The sequence below is a fragment of the Ciconia boyciana genome, chromosome 11, assembly GCF_034638445.1.
Source record: "Ciconia boyciana chromosome 11, ASM3463844v1, whole genome shotgun sequence".
Classification (NCBI taxonomy): domain Eukaryota; kingdom Metazoa; phylum Chordata; class Aves; order Ciconiiformes; family Ciconiidae; genus Ciconia; species Ciconia boyciana.
Window position 1 is genome coordinate 24,888,315 of NC_132944.1, and position 26,141 is coordinate 24,914,455.

Genomic DNA, 26,141 nt, shown 5'->3' on the forward strand with positions numbered 1-26,141 from the left:
GGGGGCTGCCTCGGGCACGGCCGGTGCCCAAACCGCACGGCCGTGGGGCAGCGCCAACGCCTCACGGCCCAGCAAGGCCTCGGGCACGGGAGCAGCGAGGTGGGGGAGAGGGGAGCCCGCGGGCCCGGGAAGGGCCTCGCTGCTCCGGGCTGGCGGGGCCGGCGGCAGCCGCAGCGCAGCCCTCGGGGGGTGGGGGGGCCTAACCGCCGCGCGGAACGGCAGGCGCGGGGCTTGGCGTCCCGGCCGGCGGCGGGGACGTGTGCGCCGGTGACACCGCGCGGCTGCTTCTTGCCCTCCCCCTCGGGTGGCTGCCGGGATCCAAGATGGAGTCGGTGAGCAGAGCGGGGCAGGAGATCAGCCTGGCAGCCCTGAAGCAGCACGACCCGTACATCACCAGCATCGCCGACGTGACCGGCCAGGTAGCGCTCTACAGCTTCAGCCCAAAGGCCAACGAGTGGGTAAGTCCGGAGGAGCGGGCCTGGCACTCCCCGCGCCCGGGCCGGGGGGCGGCGGCGCGGCCCCAGGCAGGGCGTTCGCAGCCGCCCGTCGCGCCGCTGGCCGTGGCAGGGCTGGGGCTCCCGTCGCCCGTGCCCTGGCCCCAGCAGCCGCCTGGCCCGGGGCCTCCGGCGGGCGCTGCTCTCGGCCAAAGGGAAGTTTGGGGGTTGGGTGCCTTCCTCCTGCGGAGGGGTCGGCTCCGACGGGCGCTTGTGCCGGAGGGGAGGGGAGGGGAGGGGAGCCTGTGCTCGCGCAGGGGGAGGCACGGCATCGTTCGCCTACTCGGGGTGACTGTGACCGAAGCAGCTGTGGGGCTCGAGGTTTCTTTTGCTCTTGGTGGCCGCTGCTAGGTTGACTTTTTTTTTTTTAATTGTAATTTGTTGTTGTCGCTGCTCATGCGTGTTGAACAGAGCCCTAATTCAGGAAGAGTGGGATTTGAGAAATGTTAATATTCGTCATTGCAATAAAACGCAGTTTTTGCTTGACTGCCAGTTTTATCGTAAAACTATAAAAATGGAAATATGTGGAACTTCACATTGTCATAGGCAGCACTGGAGCTGCACGCAACTTTCTGTGCTTGCGGTTCACTAGCACATGGTAAAGGTTGCTTTGAAAACTGAAGTATGAAACACAGCCGTGGTCCATAGTTATATTGTTTTGTTGTTGGCTGGGCTGTCATTGCTGTCCTTTAAGTAACACTGCGGAACACAACCTATCCGATGTTTGCAGACTAATGGACTGTAGTCCATCTTTAAAATAAAGAGTTGTGAGAAAGGCATTCAGCTCTAACCTGTCAGGCTCAGCATAGGAAGGTTGTAGAATACTGTATATCACATCATCAGATTGATAGCATGAACGAAGTCTTCTGGAAATGGGTTTAATTTCCTAATCTTACTAAGAAAAAATAGGTGGCTTCTGAAAGTAAGAGGTCATATTTTTAGGCCTATGATGTCAAACCTCATGGAAAGATAAGGATATTGTAAATCTCTGTAATTAAAATGCTATACAAAAGCTACATAACTGTGTGAACAAGCGTGTCCCTTAAACACAATTGCTGTCTTTTGTAGGAGAAAACTGACATAGAAGGCACCTTATTTGTGTACAAAAGGTAAGGCGTTGGGGGGGCGGGGTGGGGGCGCGGTGTCGTTTTCCTTCCTTAAGAAAACAAACCTCAGATGGCTTCATGCGTAGCTTTCATACGGGATTTACTGCATCCAGTAAACTCATAAGTACTTATTTGTCCAGCTGTTAATGTCTGTATACAGCACATAAAAGCAATCATGGATTTAAGTTTTAAATTACAGGTAAATCAAAAATCAAACAATGAAATAACACTCTGTTGAATGTAGGAAATATAAATAATGCAGACTTCACCCATCCTGAAACAGACTGTCATAGACTAGGTCATTACAATATTTTATCCTGGCACTGTGAAGGGATACTAGTAACCAGTTCCTGTCTAATATACTTTAGCTCCAAGCTTGGAAATACTTAGTGTAAGAAAGCCAATCAAAGTAAAAACAAAAAAACTAAGCAAAAAATTTCCGTGTGACTAGCTGATTATTTCAAAGAAGTTCTGTTACGCGCATTAAAGGACTAACTCGTGATGATGGTAAGGATTGTTTGCCCCCTCCTTAGAAGCTCTTGACAGATTTTGTTGTTGATCATTCGGTAAAAGGTGGCCACATTGTTACAGAAATCTCCACATTTACTAGCTAATTATATCTGATTTTTACCCTGCCTTCATCATGCTGCTGTGTTGATTATATGACTGCTTACAGGCACAGTTGAGTATGCTGATGTGTTGTTCATGCAGTAAGAGAAAACAGATCTAAAACTATCTTGAACTTCCAGTGCTTGCTTGCTTGACGTTTTCTTTTTCCACCTGGTGTCTTATCAAAAATGTAGATAATAAAAATTGTTTCACTAAGCAATACAGTTCTGGATAATTCGATGTCTACTTTGAGGACACTGGGTTAAGTCTTTATTTTAAGAGTCTCCCTTTAGGAAGAAATAACTGCTTATGGTTCCCCTCTAAGTGCATTTCATATTATTTAAGCTAGCAGCTTTTTTTATTGTCGTACCTATTTACAGTAAGGTAAATGTTGCTCCGTAAGTGGTTTGCTTTTTCTCCTCTAATAAAAGATTCTAAAGTGCCTGAAAACTGTCTTACGTGAAGTATTGAATACACTTGCATTTTAATCCTGGACCTGCCCTAGTTATTTTGAGTGGATTTTTTTTGAGGCGTATCTTTGATTCAGCAGTTTAGCAGTGTAGGACTGTAATGTTAATCCTAATCCTGCTCTGAGGTAAGTGTAGTTTTAAATTGAAATTAGTTGGCATGCCAGGAAGTGGCATAGAAGAACAACTGTTAGAGCTTCAGGAGTGCTAAAGCTTCACCTAATAAAGCAATGCAGATTTGAATATTAATTTATAACTCTGTTTCAGAAAATTATATATGTTGATCAAGGTATTAATCCTTGGTTTTGTTTTAATTGAAACAATAGGTCAGCTTCTCCTTATCATGGTTTTACGATAGTGAATCGACTGAACATGCACAACCTGGTTGAACCAGTAAATAAAGATTTGGAATTTCAGCTCCATGAACCTTTTCTTCTCTACAGAAATGCTAGCTGTGAGTATAACTTCCTTTAACCCATATAAACTTCATGTTCTGTTTTATAACCTAGACCACTTCTGATTACTCTGATGTCTCTTTCAAGTATAATATAATGGGGCAGGTTCCAATGAAATATCTGATGATGTTTTCTGTCTACAGTGCTAGATTTACTTAAATAGCTGTGCTATTATATTATGATGACCACCTGCTTTCAATAAAAAGAGGATATACTAACGAAGTTCAATATTGCTATATTCTTTTTAATTAATGATCTGATAGGTTTAATCTCAACATATACACAGTGCTATAGCATTAATAAAAAACCACGATAGAATAATAAAGACTGATAGATTTTGAAAGTATTTAACACCAGGAACAATTCTAAGGGCTTCCTCTTTTGCAAGTGAAAAATGAAATATTAATCAGTAGCTGGTTGAAGTTGAGAAAATTGCTCGGCTCTAGGTTGAAGGTTTCTTTCTCCGCAATAGGTTTTGGACTCAGAAGATAGATGTCTATACTAAATTTCCTGGAGTCTAGACTCCAGCAAGTCTGGGTGTTGGGATAGTCATTATACAGATGAGCGGTAAAATAGTAGTTAGTATCTTCTTGCTGCTTTTTGAATTCTAGTAGTGTTTTGGGTCATCAGTTGAGCTTCAGAGTCCCAGTGTACTGTGTTCCAATTAGGTACGTGCCAAAAATCCTGTTACTCCAAAGAGCTCAAAGTATAAATTATGTAGCCCTTAAAGAGAGGAAGAGGGAGTATATGTGTATATGAAATTCACGTTAGGTTAAGTAGATAAATAAAAGGCACCCCACAGAGCAGAGTGTCCTCCTGATACAAAGGTATCATTTCACGTCCTCTTTTCTAGGCAAAGTTCTTGAAATTAGTTTGCTGCTGTCAAGTGACAGGTTCCCCTTACTGAATTACTCGGAGAACCTGTAGGCTGTCTGGATACAGTACTTCCTCAACACCATGTCTTCTTCCTATCGGAATGTTCCCTTGAATTACAGATAGAAAGACTGCTTTGGCTATGCTTCAGGGTACCTAAAAGAACAGTCAAATGTTAATCCCTTCCTGTTTCCCCCTTGGAAAGCCTCTAGGATCTGTGGGGAGTAGGATAGATTCCATTATGGTGCCAAAGAACATCTTAAGGTAGGTGGTCTCCTCTGTTTAACAGTCTTAGCAATCTTCTTTCTGTAAGTGTCATCGAGAGGAAAAAGTCAAAACTCGTCAGTAAGTTGAGAAGTCTACGAGATGAGGAAAGCAAATGACTGTCAAGAAATTGGGAGGGGAAAAAATATTGCATTGGGCTGGATGTTTAAGCAGGTTGCTTGGTTTGGAAGGAAGAGGAACTGTAGATGATGGTGGCAGGGGGTAGGATGGCCAGTGAGGTCGCAGTAGAGGAAAGAATTGCAACTGTGAGATTGGTGACGTAAGGAAGCAGGAAGTTGGTTGGGTTGTTGGAACTGCTGATGGTATCAGGAAGCAAGAGCTGCTGTGGAATTACCATGGTGTATGCTAGTGGGAGTGACTAGAGGATCACTTGAAGGAAACAATCAGAGAATGTAGGCTGTGTGTGAGTTCATTAGAAACCGCTAAAGCTAATTATATGCCTTTCTCTCATTGATAAAAGCTCTCCTTTTCCTATGGGACACTATTGTGCAAGATCTGTGGGAGGCTCATGGGAGTTAGGATAGAGATGACATAGAAAAGTACGAGGTAGGAAGAAATTCGTACAAAGGTGAGCAAGGAAAATATTATAGACTGGATATGGGAAACAATCGCATTGTGAAGTAATCAAGAGTATTTTTTTTCCTCTTATCTTTCCCATTGTCGTTTTAAAAGACTTTGGCCACTCTGTCCAGTCTCCTGGAAGAGGGTGGTAGCATGTCCAGAAACAGTCTACGCTGATTGCAAATTGAAAGTGTTGAAGTGTAGTTAGTATGTCACTGGTTATTTCCCCGAGTGCCACAAATAAGCAGCAGATCAGTTTTTGTGTCCTCTGCTAGCATTCACTTTGTTCAAATACAAGCTTAAAAGCATAGAAAACAGCATCTGTGCTTTTTATTCCTTAGGATTTCAGCACCACGAACTCCCTTACATTTGCATGTAGTTGTTGTGTTTTGGATTTTCTTCCTTACATGCAGGTTCCCAAATTTTCTGACCTCTGTCCGCTGAATTAGTTAGAAGAAAACAAATTATATGATTGAAACGTTCAGTGTTAAAGCTGTTTGCCTCTGTCTGCATAGTATTCGTGAAACTTGAAAAAAACAAACCAAAAAAACCTTCAGGACTGATTTGGATTTGCAGACAAATTTCAACGTGTATATGTTTTATTTGTATGGGTAGAGTAGGGGATTCTTGTCCAAGTTCTTTTCATGTGGAAGGGTGTCCACTTCTGCTCAGCTGCCTGCTGGCGTAAAAAACCTTTGCATTTTTGGACTAATTCAAATAGGAGTTTTAAGCCAGTGGTTAATGTAATGTTTATCTCTAAGGGCTTAATGTGGTGTATCTCTAATGGCTGAATGTGAACTTCTTCTGAGATCCTTTAATGACTGAAAGAGGATGGACTGCTAGGTTGTGCAAGGGAAAAACTACCTCTTATACAGAGTGTTGGCAACAGCCCTGTTTCTTGTAGAGTGATTTTTTGTTTGTTTGTTTGTTTGGGGTTTTGTTTTTTTTTTTGTATCCTGCTTGAGGAAATATACTGTGATCATTAGAAACTCTTTAAGAGTAAGTTGTCCTGCTAAGATTGCTGAATGATTGAACTGATTATTCTGTTTACAGAATAGCTTACAGATGGGGAATGGTTCAGACTATCTGATAAAAACCTAAAATCATGTTTATTAATACTGCTGATTGGCAGAGACAAACATATTTTGTGCCGATGTATTTAGGTCGTAACAGGAGCAATGACAAATCGTGTTTTATGCTTCCCCAGGGCATGGTAGAAATAGTAGAAAATGATCAAAACAAAATTATGCCACCATGTATTTGGGGAAGGTTCCCTGTCAACAGTCTTTATAACTGAATATGATACTACTGTTTAAAAACTTCACGTTTTCACTTTGTTCTGGGATTCTGTCTTGCCTTAGGAAGACGATATCATAAGGGCAAAGTCTGTTATGTATACCAGATCAGACCTCTGGCATTTCTGTCTTAAATGGCATGGGAGTTGTTCTGAGTATATCAAGTGGCATACTACAATCTATGCAGAGCTGCTAACAAGTTACATGAGAAATTTTGCAAGCAGCATATAAACATTATTTTTGCTTGGCTGGAGGCTATAGGAATGATTTGCCTGTCACGCTAGATCATAATATTTTTGGTGGGTTTTACCGTTCTTTTATGGTTTGATTTGTTCGAATACTTATTGTTAATATACAACGGAATTTTTAGTTTGCTGCATATCAGAACTTCTGTTAAGCTGTAGACATGAGGTCCCTTATCCAATTGCACAAAGGCTTTTTCATACTCTTAGAACAAGACTAGGTAATTGCCATTTTATTCTCATGGGAAAGGAGGCCTGACTTATCTTTCATAGTTGTTGGGGGGGGGTTTCCCCCCGTTTTTGCAGGGTGGAATATGAAGGAGTCTTTCATGGGTATTCTGGAAGAATAGACCAAGTGATATAGTACCTTTCTTATATCTACCTTTTGGTGTGTTCACTGAGTGAAATGGAAGACATTTGGGTCGACTTGGTTAGATGTAAGACATGTAGAGGCTTTTTGGTTTTGTTTTCCAGAAAATAGTACATTTTTAATATTTTAGCTGTTAATGGGGAAATCTTTCCCAACTCCACAATTTTTTTCTGAATCATTCTGGCTACATAATACAGTTCAAGCCCCAAAAGAATACTTAAACCCTAAATTTTGAGAAAGGTTATGTCTACTTTAAAAGCTTTATATAATGCTGCCCGAAAACTTACACTATTTATTCACGAGGCATCAGATCCTAAAGCAAAAATGACAAGGGGTGTGACTAAGAAGCTGTGAGACATTATAGCAGTTACCTTTTTTTCTGTTTACCACTGTATTCTACTTTTCGTTGTTAGAGAGAATTAAAGAAAGCAAGTATCTCCAAATGTGAACAAATAAAAAAAATTACCAAAATGAAATTTTTTTTACGTAACGTATTTTTAATTGAGAATTCCTCTTAAAAGGTAGAATTGTTTAGATTATACTTCATACTTCATGTGCTGTTTATTATGGCTTAATCTGTAATATGTGTTGCCAGGTACATTTGATCCCTGTCTAACTTTCCCTCTGGACGCATGCACATTCTTTAGAGTATTCAGAGTATTTGTTCATGAAGCACTGAATCCCGTTGACCTATTTTTTTTTTAATGAACTTAAGCTTGTCTCTTCTTGACTGTATTTTGTGAAAAGTATGTTAAACTCCATTTAAAAAAATGCAGACAGTTTTGCCAATAACAGTAATAATAGTCCAATCTGAAAGTTCAGTACTTTATTTCAATCTCTAATGTGAGAATTTGGAGCTGATAGTTGACGGTTTACTTAATAATAGAGGAAAATTAGTCAAAGTTTTAAGCAATGGCCAACTCGCCTCTTGAAGTCTGCAAGAAGCATTCTTCTAAGTCTTTCTCATTTATAACTTTCCCTCTGTATTGGTGGCGTTGGTCTTGATTAAAGGGCTTTTTAATCCAAGCTAGTTTACTTGGGAGGTCAGGCAGATTGATTTTCATGGTGCTGGAAAGACAGATGTTAAGCGTAAAACTTGGGTATTGAAATAAATGGTCCTTGTTTGGTGTGGGGTGTTTTTTGTTTTTTGTTTTTTTTTCTTGCTTGCTTCTTATTCTTGTCCAAGAGTAAGAGTTAGTAAAAAAAAATAAAATAAAATAATGGATTTTGGAGAGGTTTATACGTTTAAATGGAAAACTCAGTTACAAAGTGCTGTCTTCCAGACTTGTTGTGTTACCATTGATGAAACAAACTTGTATTCAGAACAGCAAAAGCAAAATGAGTTGCATTATTTCAAAAGGGTTTTAAAATTCTTTGAAAGAGCTCCTGACTGGTTTCAAAATGGGGCATCTTTACGGGTAAGGAAAGACTCTCATTATCACCTTCATTCCCGGCTGGCAATGCATTAAGTGTAACATGTCTCTGTGATTGCCGAAGGTGAATGGCTCTCCAGCAAGCGCATTAACCCACTGGTTTGGTCTGAGATAAGAAGGGAGCCTGTTCTTGATACCTTTATAGCAGAAGCAGCAATGCAAGCTCAGGGGAGGGGAGGAACCATTGAAAGCTGTTAAGAAGTTCTAAAAATACTTTGTCTGACCTGGAAGATGGAACTCTAACTGGAAGGGGTTTTCCGCTTTGGTTTGGTGTTGCAAAGTAGTAATCCCCCTCATTCCACACTATACTTTGTCAGATGACAGTGTTAAAGTGTTCCTGATCTTGGATGCTGTTTGCCGCCTGCTGAATTACTCTAGTGCAACTGCGTGTGGGATTGTGCTGTGAACTGTATTTGTGAAATGGCCTTAGATACTCAAAACACTAAGAAAGGGGGGGACTTTTTTTTTATTAATTCTAATGATTTATAAATCTATGTGGCAGGCTAATATTTAAATTGAGGAAAATATGAATAGTGAATAAAGAATCTCAGTGAAGAAGATATTAGAGCAGACTGACTGAGGAGAGGTGGCATTTCAGCTAACCTTGCTACTGGAAGAAAGATGAGCTTTGAGGGAGATTGCTTTACGTGCTTTTGCCTTAAACTCTATTTGAAGTGTAAAATGATGCATATACCATATGCAAATGATGCATATATGTGCTTTCTTTATGGGAGTGAGATTCGGTTAAGTTGATTTCCACGATTACCTTCTAGGATGGGTTTCAAAATACGAGTCCTTTCTTTCCAGAGAGAGTTGGAAACGTTATTGTCTTCCGTTTCCAGTTGCTCTGCTTCACTGCATAGCAACATCTAAATTGGAACGGTAAAATAAAACTTTTCTCTCTCTTCTATCAGCTCTTCCAACTAGTTAAGGTAACTTTTAAATGGATCATCTTTTTAAATGAGATGAAGCTATATTGGCACAAATGGCTAAACTGCCTAAGGCAAGAGAGTGATAGTGTCTGGAATCTCTGAAACTGGCAGTGCTGATGAGTCCCATGTACACTTCTTCTGGCATAGCATTCTCAGGCTACAGTTCCATGAACGTTTTAACAGTTTTGCCTTACTGTGCTGGCCCCAGCTTCTTGTTTCTGCCTTCTCTCTTGTGCTAGATGGCATGTTCGTGAAGCTGATGCGCAAACGGTATCAAGGAACTGGTCTGGACTAAAACGTATCCAGCTGACATAAGGGAGAGGGATAAATTGGGGTAGAATGAGTTAACAGCAAAGTTGTGGGAACGTAAGGGTAGTGACACTGCCTCTTTCTGCTTACTTAAAATGTAAACTGAGGTGTAACTACAGCTTTGGGATGCAACTTCACTTTATGTTGCCAAAGAGTGAGGCCTCTGTCTCACTGTGGTACTTTGCTATCCCCACTCTTAATTCAGATCTGCTAACCGGGCAGCATTGAAACAGTAAGCTGACTGCCCCATGAAGCAATGGGAGCGCAATGTAGAAGAGACCACACCTTTCCTTTTGGTGTCATCCAGCTATTAGGCTTGAGCAGGAAGACTGCCATAATGCTTTGTTTTCTCAAAATCTCTTTGTTTTCCCATAGCAATTTCAATCAAGTTTTAATGATTGATCCAGTCAAGTTTGGAGAGAAGTTGAGTGTTATGTGTGTAGACAAATATTTGTGGGTCAGTGTTTCTAATAAAAATGACAGATGTCAGAGAAGAATGTGGATGAAGATAAATTATGACTTCTTTTAATTTTATGAAATCTGATTTGTCTGTGATATGGGTTCCTCATGACTTCACGTGTGTCAAAATGTAGTGTGAATCCAACTGAAGGATATTGCTGATTATGATTACAAACTGCTTCTACTTGATTACTAAAGATGCCGCCCAGCATTCAGTGTAGAAAAGCTGGATGGAAAGTGTTGAACTAGATGGAAAAAGGAGTAACTTAATTTAGTGGCTTCTGTTGGACGAAACTCTTAAAAGAACTGCAGTAGAAAGATATGCCATTAGACATATGAACATTCAGCTAATGTTTATGTTGGGTGTAGTAAAAAGATCACAGATTTGAAAAGAACTGGTAAATACCAACTCTGTTTTTAATAGAAGGATGTTCATAGCTAAAGTTGCATGCATGTAGGAAATATCTCAAATATAGTAATGCATTTGGGACACACACAGATACTTCTGGGGCAAGGGAGCTGAACTGATAGAACAAACGAGTCCTCTTTTGAAAAGAGAAAGATAAACATTCCAGCCTGTTGGACCATAGCTAAGTTAATGCCCAAGTTTACTTGTTCATAATCTGTTTTACATCTTTGTAATACTGTTAATGTTTTGCAGTGACTCCCTATGATTGCTTGCCAGTAGTACAAAGTGGAAAAAAGCCTGATACTCTGTACACCAAACTGAGACTTGGATCTACTTCTGGTCTTGTGTAGGCCTGTTTCTGGCAGAATTGAGTGTGACTTTTATCGTTTGTCCCATTAAGATACCATTATAGGTTCCTTATCTTCATTTCTTTGGCAAGTATGCTTTTGAAGAAGCTTTCTGCTCTTGGCAGTTTGTCTGATAATGAAGTCAGGGAAAGGAAAGAGCTTTTCTTCAGTGTTAAAATGTGCTACATGAGTAAAGAAGTAGCTCAAAGTAGAAGCATTTTCAGGTTTCTATGCAGTAGACAGTCCAGTTGTATTAAACTGTAAATATTAATAAATATTTCTTAAGCATTGGCTATGTGTATGAAATGTGTATTGGCTTATGTCTTTTGTAAGAATAAAGTTCCTTAAATTGTGCTGTATTGATTTCTTTGTTTATGACTTGAAAAGCTTTGTTGTCTATTACTTAAGCTGTAGCTTCTAAAGAAACAAACACCCAAATTAATATAGTTGTTATTTAATAAAATTTTAAAAAAGGCAAAGTAGAACTTCGGTTTGTCTTAGGATATTGTTAGAGAAATTAGGTGTGGGCATGACTTTTTGAGGGTTTTGGTCCAACACTAGGATAACTGGAAGGTCTAGAAAAAAAAATTGGTAAATAATTGCCCTCTTTGCCATGGCTTGAAATAATTTTGAGTGGGCTTTGGTTGAGATTTTTGACTGTTTTGAGGAGGAAAAAAAAAGGGGGGGGGGAGGGGAGGATTTCACTTTGAAATAAAAATCTACATCTGGCTAGAAAAGATTGTGTTGTTTGGTGGTTTTTTTTTTTTTTAAATATTCCTTCACTTTAAGTCATATTTTTATAATCAGTTAGTGATTTCAACTTCATAAAAACTTTGGCATGAACTGCAGTATAAAGATGAGGTTTAAAAGGCTAAAAGTGTCTTTTCAGAAATGAATATACTTAATGGTAACATATGTAAAGTGTCCAATTGCCTTTGATGTACTTGCACGCTATGCATTGACAAGCTTCATAGGTGAACCAAGATTTAAAATAGCCTGCTTTGTGGGTTGGATTAAATAGAATTCTGAAAAGAGTTCTGCAGATTTGTTGTGTTGGCAGAACTGTGGGGACAGTGAGGAGATGAGTATGTGTGTGTGGAAAAATGGCCTCTCTGAAGTGGGATTGCTGAGGAAGAAATAGTACATGGCACTACTGACAAAGTTTCTCCCTCTGGAGTATTTTTCAGCTCAGTGATCAGGCTCTAACTCTGCCAACTTTCAGTGGAATTTTACTTATTCTGAAGGCCAGAATGGGGCTTAGCGTCTTGCTGAGCTGGAACCCTTCTGCCCTCATTGCTTTGTCCTTGATACCTTCAAAGAGTAGGGTTCAATATGAATCTAGTTTTAAGCTGCTCCATGAATGTGACAGTATGATTGGAGCTTTGGTACTGCTTCCTTCTTATACAATTACTTCTCTTATGAAAAGAATTTGGAGAGGGAGCCTTCCAGAGCGCCTCTGACTGAACCATCATACTGTAATTCAAACTTTAATATTTTTGTTGAGCTTCAAAAATTGACAAATTTAAAAATGAATGTTTAATAAAGTATGGATATTCTTTAACCTAGTTTAAATGGTAAAGTCAGTAATTCAGAACAGAAGGTTGCAACTGTAGTGGGAAGGCCTCTGGTAGTTAAAACATCATTTTCCTGCCACTTTTATTTACAAACAGTATCAGCATTTTGCAGTTCTTGCATTTAATCTGGCTGAAGTTGTATTTGTGTTTGCACATGTCCTATTTCAGATTACTTTATAAACAGTAGTCGGTCACACACAGAATATTTGAGTGGAAATTGATGGTAATTCATATGTTGCAGATCTAATGGACTGCTGTTTTTTTGCTTTTTTCCTATTGATTTTTTTTTTAACCTTTGTCTTACACTTGCCTCTTTTTTTTCTTATTTTCAAGTGTCAATATACAGTATCTGGTTTTACGACAAGAATGACTGTCATCGAATAGCAAAACTCATGGCTAAGTAAGTACTGTGGTCTTATTATTCTGTAATTCTTTGACGCAATACAGAAAAAAATTAAACCTATTAAACGTGTTTGGGTTTTTTCTCATTCTCCTTAAATAGAAAAATACAACATTGTTGCTGGTACCTTTTTTTTAAGTAATCAAAATGTTGGTTTTGGTTTTTAAAAACAACTACAGCATTAAAATTTTCAGTTAAGTGGTAAAAAAATCAGTTGAAGTATTAGTTTGCATTCTCCATAGAAAGCAAGTATGAACACTGTTTATTATTTTATATTTTATTTGGTATAGGGATGCTGGCAAAAGATCATCTGATGCGGAAAGTATAATCAAATAAATGATGGCCACGTTTTTTTGGTTGGTTTTGTGCTTTGTTTGGTCGTGGGCTGGTTTTTGTTTGGGTTTGGTTTTTTTTAAGGCTTAGTTACTATTCCTGACTACAGTGAAGAGATTGAGAACAGTGGGAGAAGTAGGTGGAATCTCATAGAATTAAAGTGATGTTAGGAGAGTAAGCAAAACTATGAAATAATAAGAGCGTGTTGTTGCTAATTTCTGGATTGTTTGATTTTTTTATTATTATTTTTTTCTTTCTTCCCCCCCTCCCCCCCTTTGGAGATAAAGTTGGCTTATAAAGCTGCCATGTCACTTGCTCTTATTTGTAGTTCCAAGGGCTCCTAGAGGTGTCATGCAGAAGGAGAATTTCTGAAGTGATCTCAAGTTAAAGAAACCTTAGAAGACTGCTTTTGCAATAACATGGTTTTGTTAGTTTGTTTCAGCTGCTATTGCTGTAGCTATGGCAGTTAGTCTATCTGCACTGTAGGTGGTTGCACTGCCACGGCTGAGGAGGGCTTCAGGCTTGAGTACGGAAGTTTGAGTGGAACAACAGAGGTCAAAGAAGGCTGGAACTGGTCGAGTTGGCAATGTGGTATAAAGTCTTTAAAACATGTTGTGATTGGAGGGTATTCTTGCACCTTTCTGCTCCTTCAGGTGAGGTGCCTTGCAGATGAAGCCAAGACTTTTTACTAATAGAAAAGGATGAGAATTAATTTAAGCAAATCTTCAATGTTTTTACGAAAGGAAGGAGCTTGAAGTATGTGACAGGGTAGTTACACTAGCAAAAATGCAAAATGCAGATGTACTGCACAGGATATCTTCTCATCCCTTGTTCTCTGCTTTTCTTCACCATCACACTCTACTTTCCTGGACTTCCTTTTCTATTACATGCCTTAATTGGCATGTCACGTCTTGAAAGTCAGGACATCTTGAAGACTGGCAAAACTTAATTATATGGAAACTAGTCATGGTGTAGACATTTTAAGCTGAATTCTAACTTCTTCTTCTGGGATTTTTGCTTTGGGTTATTTTGGCTCTTCCCCACAGAAGCACTGTAAGACAACACAAATGACAGACTTTGATGTCACAGTCTCTTTCTAAATTCTTATTTTCTTTTATCTCATCCTGATGACCCTATACGGTTTCCATTTCCCAATTATTTTTTTTGTGTGTGTCCCCAGCCCTGTTGGCCTTTTTGCTGGTATTTGGCTTGTCCAAATATAAGGATTAATTACAAGGATTAATGGAAAACAATTGTGTGAAACTGACTCTCAGAAATTGTTACCAAAACAAATAAGATGTCTATTGCCTCTCCACTTTATAAACAGAGCATCAGAAGGGCAAGGTTTTCTTTTTTTAATGCACCTTTTAATTTAAACCCATGATTAATGTTTGCAGTGGGGGAAAGAGCTGAACCCTCCAAACTCTACCATATTCTTATTCTGTCATGCGCAGCTGCGCTGCAGATCTAAGTGTCATATAGCAAAACTTGAGTTCATTTGGTGTTAAACTAGTCTAGTCGCTATAGCACAAATCATGGGCTATCGATACTTCAGGGATCTTTGAAAGTGTAATCATGTAACAGACCAGTCTAGCCATGGCTTAGCAGTCCATAAAGAACGTCTGCCCTTTTTGCTGGATTCTGTGAATTTCTGGAAATAACTGTAACCCTGTAGGTTCATTTAAAGTCAGTCTGGGAATAATCTAACCTTTATTGTCATCTCTTTTGTAAACTACTGTAGCCTGCCTTTTCTTGTGTCCCTGATGCCTGTATTGCAGCTTTATGAACACACAGAGGCAGAGCGCCACAGTCGGCATTATTGCTTTGCCCCTGTTTATGGTGCAGATACTCACATGCTCTTGTAATTGTAGCATCTCAGCACTCTAGAAAGTTTCTGAGATTACAAATTATTTTGGAAGGTCAAAAAGATGAAATGTATTTTTCAAATGTTGGAATTTTTTATGGTAGGTGCTGGAATGATTGTGGATTAAAAGTATCTTTAAAACTGAAATTAGAGTTAATGCATCAAGCAGACTTTGGGGAACATGTATTGAGCTTTGTCACTTCAGACTTATGCAAGTGAAACGAGAAATTAAACGTGTACATAAAAAAGATTTATTGATTGGCTATTGACAGAATACAGACAGTTAAATCTTGCTGAGCTGGCTAGGACCTCACTTTAGTATGATTTTTAGTCTTTGCTGCCCTTAACTTCGTAAAAAAAGGTGTAAGTGATCTTTGCTACCCTAAGTACTGCTAGTAATAAGCCTTTCATTATCGTGAGTGCTTTTTTTCATAACACCTTTATTCCTTATTAGATTATGGACTGTCTGAATACTTCTAGTTCTTTTTTTTTCTTCAGGATTGTGTATTGGTTTGGGGGTAACAAAAGTATTTGCAGAAGCCATTTTTATACTGAGAAGGGTATTCAGTGTACGTATATTTACTTTTATTTGTTGAAAAAGCACTGTAGAATGAAATCACACTTCATTTTGGTACCACGTGCCTTATAGCTTCTGAGTATCTAAAGATTCACATTAGGGAAAATGAAATGAAAGCATTCTAGTTGCACATTACTGTAGGATGGAAAAGCTGCACTTCTGAGGCTGTTGTTACAAACTTGATGAAAAGCGGATTGATACTATTTTGCTGACATCCGTTTCCACAAACATCAAGCTTTCTCTCCCCCAAAATGGGCAGAAGGCAGTCAGAAGAAAAGTAAAAATGCTGATACTTCTGTGTGGTTCTGTACAAGGAGGAGGCTGAAACTGCAGGAATTATTTCATCCTGGGATGAAAGATGTATTTAAGAAAACTTAAAATATACTTTTTAATTTAGAAAAAATAAAATTGCATCTTAGAGAAGGAAAGCTGCATTTCAGTGCATGGTAGCAGGCCCCATCAGGCTTAGTTCAGTATATTTTGAAATAAATATTTACATTGTCTTTCAAGAGAATTAATTTTGTTCCACAGTTTTTGTCTTTGTCTTGGGTGGAAATTTGGATTGGCACCCTTTAGTTTAGGTGGGGTTTTTTGTATCACTGATAGGAAAGAGTCCTGCCTTTACAGTATCTCAGAGCTTCAAAAACATAACCATAAAAGGTTTCAAGGAGATTTGCATTCTCTTTCCTGCTGTCTGACTTGACCTTATTGTGCCAGACTGAGTTAACAAGATTGCAGGCCATCCATTTATATTTTGGTGGCTTATCTTTCAAAAGAAAAGTAAATTAGCGTTTGTGGGCTTTGTAATCACAGACTTCACTTCTCACGTTCTTCCTCTCTCTCTCCCTGCTCCCCACCCCGCCTTCTGTGAGGTTGTGCCAGGTATATTTTCAATGCTATAACTGCAGATATTCTTAAGCAAACTGTCACAGCAGCTACTGTGTCCCTAAAGGAATGTGTGCCTCTTCCACTATCTGATATAATGGAAAGAAACAGCAGGCCTTGCTTTAAAAAGATTTAATCCTGGATTGCACACAGAGCATGCTCAGTGTACAGATTTGCATTAGTTGACTTTTTTTCCCCAGCAAAGGTATTTGATTTACAGAACTTGTTTTGTTTTAAAGAATTCTAGAGTTTTCTGAAATGAAAAATATTTATGGGAGTCACCAAACTGCTAACTTTAGAAGGAATTAATTTGGGTCACGTTAGTCAAGATGATTGTTTATGAGGGGTAAGCTTTCTCGAAGTAGGACAGAAACTAGGGTTTTTCAAATCTTTGTGAAACTATTGCATTCTGACATGTAAATTTGTAGGGGGGGGGTTTATTTTTAGGTAAGTTTATAGGCTTGTTTTACCCTGTTTCAACAGTCAGACCCAAACTGGCTTCTGAGATATAGGCAGCAAGCCACAAGTGAGAGAGTATCTCGGAGAGTTTTGGGAGTATACTGTTTCATAGTTACCCCGCCACCACCATCTGAATATAACCCGCACAAGACAGAAGATGGAGGAAGAGCTATTAGACAGTTATCTACATGAGAAGATAATTTAATTGTTATTCTTAAAAAAAAAAAAAAAAAATTAAACTTTAAAAGGTAACAAATAGTTCATAATGGACAATAGAAAAAAATTATGAAATGTTTTTCAGACATCTTTGTGAAACATTGCTGTGAAATGGATGTACTCCTTGAAGATGTTTTGCTATGAGACCAATTAGTACTATTTTAATGGGAATAGTTAAGCTCTGAAGCCTTTGCTTCACCTATCAGGCAGCACCTGCATGTCCAGAATTTTCCCTTGAGCTGAAGTACTTATTTTTTCTGATACAATTATGCTGACATTTAAAATCTCAGCAAAGTATTCTGGTTCTTTTACCTTGCTTATTCTCATCCCTAGTTTCGGAGTTGAGTTTAGACAAGTCCTAAGTCAGGACTATATGACCGAGTGGGGTGCTAGAACAAAATGTTCTGTCAGGGTGTCACCATAGAAACATTTGCACAATATTGAGCTGCTTCATCCAAACGAGCACATTCTGCAGTTCCTAGAAATTGTCAGACAGTGTAGATTGGCCTCCCTATTCTGAGTTACGTTTGCAGGTGAATGCTTGCTTACAAACAGCGAAGGCTGTACTAATAATGAGAAGGTAGTTAAATAAGCAGCTTGTGTGATTAAAAATTTTCAAAGTAATTTTGAAAGCAGCACTGAACTGTTAAAAGCCAAATTTAACCCTTCCTCAAATAAACACAGCTAAACTCTAGTGAAGTAAAGGTTTGGTTGCTAGAAAACTGGGAAGAAACTTCCAAGACTTGAACTATTTTTTTTTTTCCCCTCAGAAATGACAACACAGAGGTGCATATAAATATCTAATTACTCTACAGTCTATAAAATCTAGAGTTACTCCTGAATCCTAACTGACCAAAGAAACCGGAGGCTGGAATGATTGACACTTTCTGTGATTGTTATGATGGCACCTCTTGACTTCCCCATCAGCCATCAGTTCCACAGCACGAGAGTTCTCAAGCAATGTGCCAGCTCCAGAGCTCTACCCTGTTTACAGTGCTTGTTTTTTCTTAACATATTTGATTAATGCAGGCTTAAAAAAGAAGGGATTACAGGCTGGTGTGTGTTTATTTCAAGAGGATAAGCTTTAGCACATTGCACAGCCATGTATATATTGTGAACTGCATATGGATTAGGAGTAGAAGTATATGCCATCTTTACTTTTATTAGTAAAATGTACCAGGTACACATTATCATCTTGCATATCTTAACCGTCTTTAAAACTGAAATTTTTTGATACTTGAGGCAGGTAGGGGTGGAGTTGGAGTGGTGAATGAACCATAGGCACCAAAGGCTGGAGGAAAAGACATGTTGTAAACCTGCAGGTAATTGGAATGACTACAGGGCAGCTAGAGAAGAAAATGGTTTGCCCTTCTTTCCAGAGCCTTAAGTGGGGGAGGAAGGGGTAACTTGCTCTAAGCCTCCTTGCAGACTGACTCCAGAGACATCTGGTGTGAGCCAGCTCTCTTCTTTCCCAGTGTCTTTGTTTTGTTGTATAATGGCAGGCCTCATCCTAAATTAGAACTGTTTTGTAATTGATTTCGTTGAGTAACATGGCTTGATTTGGCTAAATATGGAAAAAATTCATGTCAGGAAGTAAAGAGTAAAAAAATGTATTTTACTCGGTCTGTGGTATAATAACGTGTGCTCTTTGTATAACACGTGCTTGAACGTCCACATATTTTACTGTAAAAAATGTCTAAATATGACAGTTCCACAAAAGTAGTGTTTATTGTAGGCAGACTTTGTGAGAGGCAGACCAGTGCTTTCTGGATTGGAGAAAAATCGTACAGACCATTTGACAGTTTGACTTGTATAAACCTTGTAGCAAATGAAAACTTGTATAACTTTGGTCAGCTGTGTGTTAGGTTTTTATACAGGCGGAACAAGATGTGTTAATATGCTGGGAGTGCATTTTTCTTTACTGCTTTTTGTGAGATGTTAACTCCAGATAAAATTTTAAAATCCTGTTTCTCCTTTCCTGTTATAGAGTGGTAGAACAAGAAGCTCAGAGATCGCAGCAAGTTTCCCAGGACAGAAGAAGTCCCAGCAGAACCAATGGCTGCAATGAAAACAAGCCCATTGACATCTTGGAAATGCTTAGTAAAGCTAAGGATGAATATGAACGAGTAAGGACTCTCTTTTTTTTTTTTTTCCCCTTTTCTTTTTTTTTTCTTTTTTTTTCCTAACCTTATGAACAAGTAAAAACACTACTTCTGCTTCTGAGTAAGGGGCTTAGGACATCATATGGAGTCCACGGAAATAGCATGCCCTGTGATTTCGGAGAGAGGGACGATAGAGAATAATTCCGATATACTAAATTGTCCTGTGCAATACACTCTCTAACCCAAGGCTGCAAAGTAGTGCACCTAATCCATAATTTAATGGGTCTGTATATTCTTATGTTTGAATTGCTACCTTCTGGAGGACGGGGGGGAAATAAAATTTTAAAAGCAGATACCTGGAGATGTAGACACAACAGAATATTTTTCTAAAATAGGTGCATGGGCTGCTTAATCTCAGTACTCATCTACTGTCTTGTTTTGTGAGATCATTGTCAAAGGAAATGTGAACAAATAGGTACATATGTAACACTGTAGAAGAACGTACCGCTGAACATGTCTGGTTTTGTGATCTTGAAGTTCCATTATTGTAGATATTCCTTACAGTGCTGACACTTTGGTTTTTCAGTTTTTTCCTCTGTACTGAAAGTCACTGGAGGAGATCTGCTATGATTCATATCATAATCAAGAATATTCATTGAGCTGCATGCTAAAATGCTTTGGCATGTTGAATAACATAACAGAAGCCCAGAAACTTTGTGAACTATCCCATGTCGGTGATACAAGCACAGATGTACAATGACTTAGAGAGAAGGGGTAATGTGGAGAAAAAATTGTATTATAAAACAGTGTGGGATTTGCATGTTGCATGAATTCCTAAGTTTTATTTCTGTAATTATTACCTTAGTGGGCAAGTTTTTGCCTACTTTTTCATTATTTTTCATTTTTAAGAAAGCCTATCTGGAAACTAGTTTTTAACACATCAGCTGTGTTTTGTTTAAAGAGCAGGCATTCTCTGCCATTGTTTCAGTAGCCTTGTTTTCCGACTGATGCCTTGTTCCCTCCCTCAAGTACACTTTACTAGGAAGCGGTCTCTGATTTCAGGCAAGATAGGTTGAATACTGATCGTGTGATCCAACTTGAAATGTAGCTTGATGGACCCATTTTACAAGGATTTCTACTGCTGTGAAAAAAATTGTGTCTCTGGGAATAGCAAATAAAAATTGTACCCAACAACGCCTGTCTCTTCTTAGTCTCGAAAGAAGTATTGTGGTATTAGATATTTAGTCATTCAGTACGTTTGTAGACTCTATGAAGCATATTTTTAACAGCTGTAGACTAAGTATAACAATACTGTTCCCCTATCCTTCTGTTCCCCAGTTTACTACTTCTGTCCTGTCTACTGTGCGTCTATCTTTTTAATAAATTAATTCATTTCAGAAGGGTGAGTCTGGTATCTTTTGCCAGTGCTAAATTCATGAGTTTACATAATGGAGAATATTAGTTCTCTTAGGAAAGAATTACTTTATATAGTCCTGAGAACCAAATTCATATGTGCAGGACGAATATAAGGGTAGTATGTGGAAGATCCAAAAAAGGAAACAAAGATTCTGAACATGCCTCTCCCCAAGTATAATAATACAAGAATGTGCAATAGCGAAGTAATGTGTGAGTAGAACATCGCAGAGCTGCGGTATGGTTTTTCTTGTTGTACTAGTGGGAGAAGAGTTAGCACTCTTAGTGCTTAGAACTCTACATTAGTAGAGTGCTTGATTCCTTCCAGAACTTGCTTGTGCAGTAGGTCACAGCAGAGTTCCTTTGAGTACTTGGGATTTGAGTCTTTGTAGGATTCTGGATTGTTACAGTACAATGTGGGATGAGGAGAAAAGAATGAACACATGGATTAAACCTTGTATGAGCCAACTTAAGTTGTCACTTTCTGATGTAGATTGAAGGCAGGTGAATGTGATAAACCATACAATACCTTTGACCCAGGCTAGATACTAGTTTCTGAAAATCAGTAATGTGTTTTTTGAATGCTTTAAATACAGATTTTTTTTAAAAAAAAATTGCTTCTGATTCATCAATGCTGTTTGGGGAGAAGGTGTCTGTCTTTGTACAAAGGCCAGCATTGTGGAAGTCGCAGCTTTTGTGAGGGCACAGAAGGAAGCATCAAAACCTGAATGACTCATCTTTCAATGTTTTATCAATTGAGAGGGATTTGAGGAAATTCAAGGCTTTTGGGGAAGGAAAAAAACCCCCAAAACAAAAAGAAAACACACACCACAAGAACTTGCTGTTTTGATAGTGCCCTCTTAGGGTGTGATGAAGCCTTTCTCCCTCTCTGTCCTTGCAGTATTGGATAATACACATTTCCAACAGATAGATGGCTCTTAAAAATGGCTCAGAAAGGATATTCCAACTTGTCTTCTCCCAATTTTCAGATCCTTTTCATGTGAGAGTACTGAAAAGCTTTTGCTAGAAACAAAGTTCCTAAGCATCTTGGATGAAGCTCTGTAGACAAGTAAAATACTGATAAACAGGCAATGGTATGCAGATTCTGTGGTGGACAGCCGATGTCTGTGGCGCCCGTAATACAATAGGGAAAGACGCAGGGCATGGACTACAGTAGAGCTAATATGCTTGGGGTTTTTGTGTCTTGATCTTGATTAGTTGTTGTTATTGTGTGTGTTTCTTGATGCTTTTAGAACACTAGTGAAACTAGAATAATTATTTAATTTCCTTTTTGTATGTATGTGAACTGTAAACTGAATCTGTTCAACGTAATTCCATAGCCTGCTATGACTGTAGTTATGTAGAAATTGCCAGATAAACAGAATCGAGCAATGCTGGTCACGTTTCAAGCAAACTTATTTGGAGAATGTTCTGTTGACCACCTCAGCTGTAGCAACAAACCTCTGGCACATAAATTTTGGAACTCCTTGTAGCCAAAGTATGTAAATGTTAACATGATTAAGTAACCAACTTGTTTTGAAGGCTTCTTGAGAGACCTTTCCTGTCTTAATGTTGGGTTTTTTTAAATTATTTTATGGCACTCGGTAATTACACATGAATTTGTATTTAGGAGCAGAAAGTACTTATCTGCCTGGTACACTCCAGATGGATCATACAGTAATCCTTTTGTGCAGCCCACATGAGATTGGCAGAGTGTCAGCATGAGAAGGGGGCAGAGAGAGTGAAAAAGTGATTTATGAAGGTCTGAGTGATTTAATCTAGGATTCCAAATCAGCTTAATCCTTCCAAGTACTCACTACATCAAGTCCATATGTGAAAATGAATGAATTCTGAGATTTCTTTTTTTTAATGAAGTGAATGGATGCTTTTTATAGTGTGGTGTTTTGTGTGCATGTTTCAGTATGAGCATGGAAACATACTGCAGCTCATCCTCTAGTGAAAAGAAAACTATGCTTTGTCTGATTTTGGAACCACAGGGCTTCCAGCATTTCAGGCACAAAGGGTTTTGACCTTCAAGTTAGTGGCTGAAAGTTGGAAAGATGGGAGAAGTTGCTTTTCTCCTCTGTCCCTAAATCACAATATGTAGTCTTGATTTTGTATTTATTGGTTTCAATTAGAAATTGAAAACAAAATAATAATAAAGTTCAGATTTGTTTTTTAACTTGTTGCTAAAAAGTTTAACCCGTATTTTGCTGCTGTGGGTAAATGACCAGAGCAATCATCATGTGTTGTGCTAATGTTCAGCTATATCATATGCATAAGGTGTAGTTTACCTATTGAAAGCTAGACTGCTCTGCAGTTTGGGTTTTTTCACTGGTGATTTAAACTGTAATACAATTTCTATATTCATTTATGTGTATATTTATTAAAGATGAAAGTCAACTCAATCTGTAAACATACTGTCTGTTACAATGCAACTCTTGTCTGGTTTTTGCCTTGTTCATGGAAGACCAAATTAACACCTTCTGAAAAGAGATGTACATGGTTAATTAAATCTGTGGAAATAAGTCGGTGACAAGCTCTCTTTCCAGCCACTTAGAATGATTTCTGACAGGATTTTTTTTTCTAAGCTGTTTCTAGTTTGGCTTCTTGATTTAATGAAGTGTAGCAAACTTCCTTGTTAGCAGCTAATGCAGATAAAGGATGTGAAAAGCCTGCCTTTTTTTTCTTTGAATAATTTTCTTTCTTGCTGAAAAAAGTATGAAGCCAGTTGTTGTCTTTTTTTTTTTTTAATAATAAAGAGTAAAAACTTTATGACTATATACCAGACGGTGGATGTCTTGGTATGATTTTTATTTCCTAAAATTTGTGAATGCCACAGTGTCTTAAAAAAAATCAGTACTCTGTACATTGTCTGTATTTCAGTCAAAATGCCATGTAAACAGGATTGTAGTAGTGGGTAAATGTAGACTGAAACTCATGTATTTGTGTTAAATTTTTTCCCCCCTTCCCCCCCCAGAATCAGATTAGTGACTTAAGTATTACATCAAGTTCTGGAATGCAACAAAATGCAAATCCTTCAAAGCCAGAAAGCACAGAGCCTTCAGAACAAAAAACTTCATTACAAGTGCAAGAGCAGGTATGTTTCATCCATCCCTAAATAAGGTGCTATTTTTTTTTTTTCATTTAGTACTTTGTTTTGGTACCAAAATATTTTTTTCTTAGAATGCCTGCAGTGTTGTCTGCTGAATGTGTTATTGCTTTAAATAAACTAATGGGTTTGAAGACTTTTAGGATCCTAAATTCTGTCTTTCGACTTGGTATTTAAAAATATGAGGCTATGTCCACACTACTGTGAATATCCAATTATGTTTAAATGGGCTAACTTGGATTCTGGAAGACGTCCGTCCACTGTAATGTGCAGGATGACTTGCAGAGCCAGGAAGCAAGAAAAAATTACCGCTGCCACATTATTGGACTGAATATGGCATCAGTTAGCTGTACACATTGTTGCAGTCTTCCACACATGAACTCAAGCCCTATTTTCTCACGTCTGAGACATTTACTTAACGTTTGTCTGTGCTGCCTTGAAAGCTACAGCTACAGTCCTGCTAACTTAAATCAACACTGAATTGGTAGCCAAGAAATGGAAAGTGCTTCAGTCATGGCAGCACTGAATTCTCTTTGGTGTAACTGAAAGTGTCTTTACCTATCTTCTCCCACGCTTCTGTAGCTTGCATTGAAGCTCTGCTTGTATGACTGTTCGGTAATGAGATCAGTCAGCTTGGCCCATTCCTTCATACTTAGATTGTGGAAAAAGTGGGTGTGGTTTTGTGTTGGTTTGCTTTGTGGTTTTTTATTTTGTTGGGGGCGGGAAAGGAGTGTTGTTTGGGGTTTTTTTCCGATGTTAAGAACTCTTTGACAGTATATTCCTTCCTCTGCAGGAAGGGAAATATTGGGGGGGTGGGGGGGGGCGGGAAGTCAGTGTTGTTGGGGAGGGATGTTGCTCAAATTGTAGTAATAAGAGCGCTGAGATCTATTTCAGGTAAGTGTTAGATACAACATGTTGAATCGGCACGTATCCAAATATCTATAAATTCTAAAGCTTGGTGTTACTACTGTAACTAAAGTTTAAACCACAGTAAAAATGCTAGTGAAAATAACCTCTGCGTCATGTAAATGTTGTCTTTGAACCATGGGAAACTTGTTGCGAAATACGTAGTATCATCACTGGAGTGGCTGGAATAAGTAGCAATAGTTCAGTATTTGGCTCCATTTTCTAGTAAGCATTTCTGCACAAGGAAGCTGTACTCTTGAGAGATAAATTACAAAAAATAATTCTGCAATAACTAAATTTCCTGTAACACCTAAGTAACTTGGGTCTGCTTAGAGTGCCACCCAGTGGGCACAGAAAGGTCAGTAGTGGTCCTCCTCAGAAAATACCCCATTGAGGTAAGCTGGAAGGCCTGCCCCCCGTCCTTGCCATAGTTTACTGTTGTGTTTCTGATGCAGTAGACCACTGTGTCGGAAAAATGAAATGCCCTATGAAAATGTGTGCAACCTTGCGCTTAGTACTTGTAAACAAAATACTTTGCAGTAGTAGTAATAATTTCCAGTACAGGTTAGGGCTAGGGTATGGGCAGCAGGAATCTGTTTTAGGGGATGGGGTAGTAACAGTTAATGAATTAAAATGGGGATGGAGAGTTTGGGCTCCTTGGCTATCACAGTCCCCTCTACCCCCTCAGCAGCACCTATGCTTTTGGATCAGCACAAGTGATAGACTGACCCCTGGCAGCCAGTTCTGCTTGCTGCATGCCTGGTCTTGAGACCTGGCAGCAGAGTTTCCTAAGGCTTTGTTTTAAAAGAAGATACTTTCTTTGGGGTCACTCCATGTAGACGGTACACCGTCACCTAAGTGCCCCACCTGACAGTGCATGGAATTGCAGAACAGAAATCAAATAACTAGCAAAGGAAAAATTGGGAAGATAAGATTCTAACAAATTGCTGTGAAGTAATTCAAGGGAAACAGTAGATTTATAGAACAGGTGAAATGGCATATTTTTACTTCTGTTGAGCTAGTTAAAATAACTGCAGAGATAGTGGAAAAAATTAATTGGGTAACATAAGTGATGATAATTCTGTAAAGCTAGTTAACTGGGTTCAAATATATTGCAAATGTGTTTGTTCTTAATCACATTTTTAATAACATGGACAACTGGAAGACTACTGGAAAAATAGTCCATTTCAATTGTAAAAATACATTTTTTAGTTGATTGACTAACTTTATTTTATTCTAAGGATATCACAGACTTGGGAATAAACATAAATGTTTTCTCTGTGATATTCTGAAGTTCAAGTTTTTTATCTTGGCAGTTCAAAATGAAAATCAGTTGTATCATGAAATGCTTTTGTGCCAGCAATCGGCAAAACTGAACTAGAACACTGAAATGAAACTTTATAGTGCCAGCTCTGACTGCTAATTCATGTTTCAATACATCTGAAATGATTTCTGGAGAAACCCTCAGAGCAGCACTCTGTTCCCATCAAGTAAAGTGATCATGTTGCCTTTTTGCAGCCCCTGCTGATAAGGGTCTTCATAACACGCTAAGTTGATGATACGCTCAAAATATATCTCAGCCAGAGTTGGGACAGGCAAAAGATGTGTTTTATACTTCAGGCTGGAAATTAACTTCATGTTTGAGACTGTATCC

The 26,141-nt window shown here is 38.7% G+C and overlaps 1 protein-coding gene across 2 annotated transcripts in view; it reads left to right on the top strand.

Annotated features, from left to right (window-relative positions):
- Positions 1–212: 212 nt before the first annotated feature.
- The window catches only part of DCP1A (decapping mRNA 1A), a 38,826-nt gene continuing 12,897 nt past the window's right edge, over positions 213–26,141 (top strand). For both annotated transcript variants that reach the window (XM_072876000.1, XM_072876001.1), the window contains exons 1-6: positions 213–458; positions 1,563–1,603; positions 3,003–3,130; positions 12,554–12,620; positions 18,942–19,080; positions 23,450–23,569. In XM_072876000.1, the coding sequence (XP_072732101.1) occupies positions 324–458; positions 1,563–1,603; positions 3,003–3,130; positions 12,554–12,620; positions 18,942–19,080; positions 23,450–23,569 (630 nt within the window). In that variant the 5' untranslated portion in view covers positions 213–323. The remainder of the gene's footprint in view (positions 459–1,562; positions 1,604–3,002; positions 3,131–12,553; positions 12,621–18,941; positions 19,081–23,449; positions 23,570–26,141) is intronic.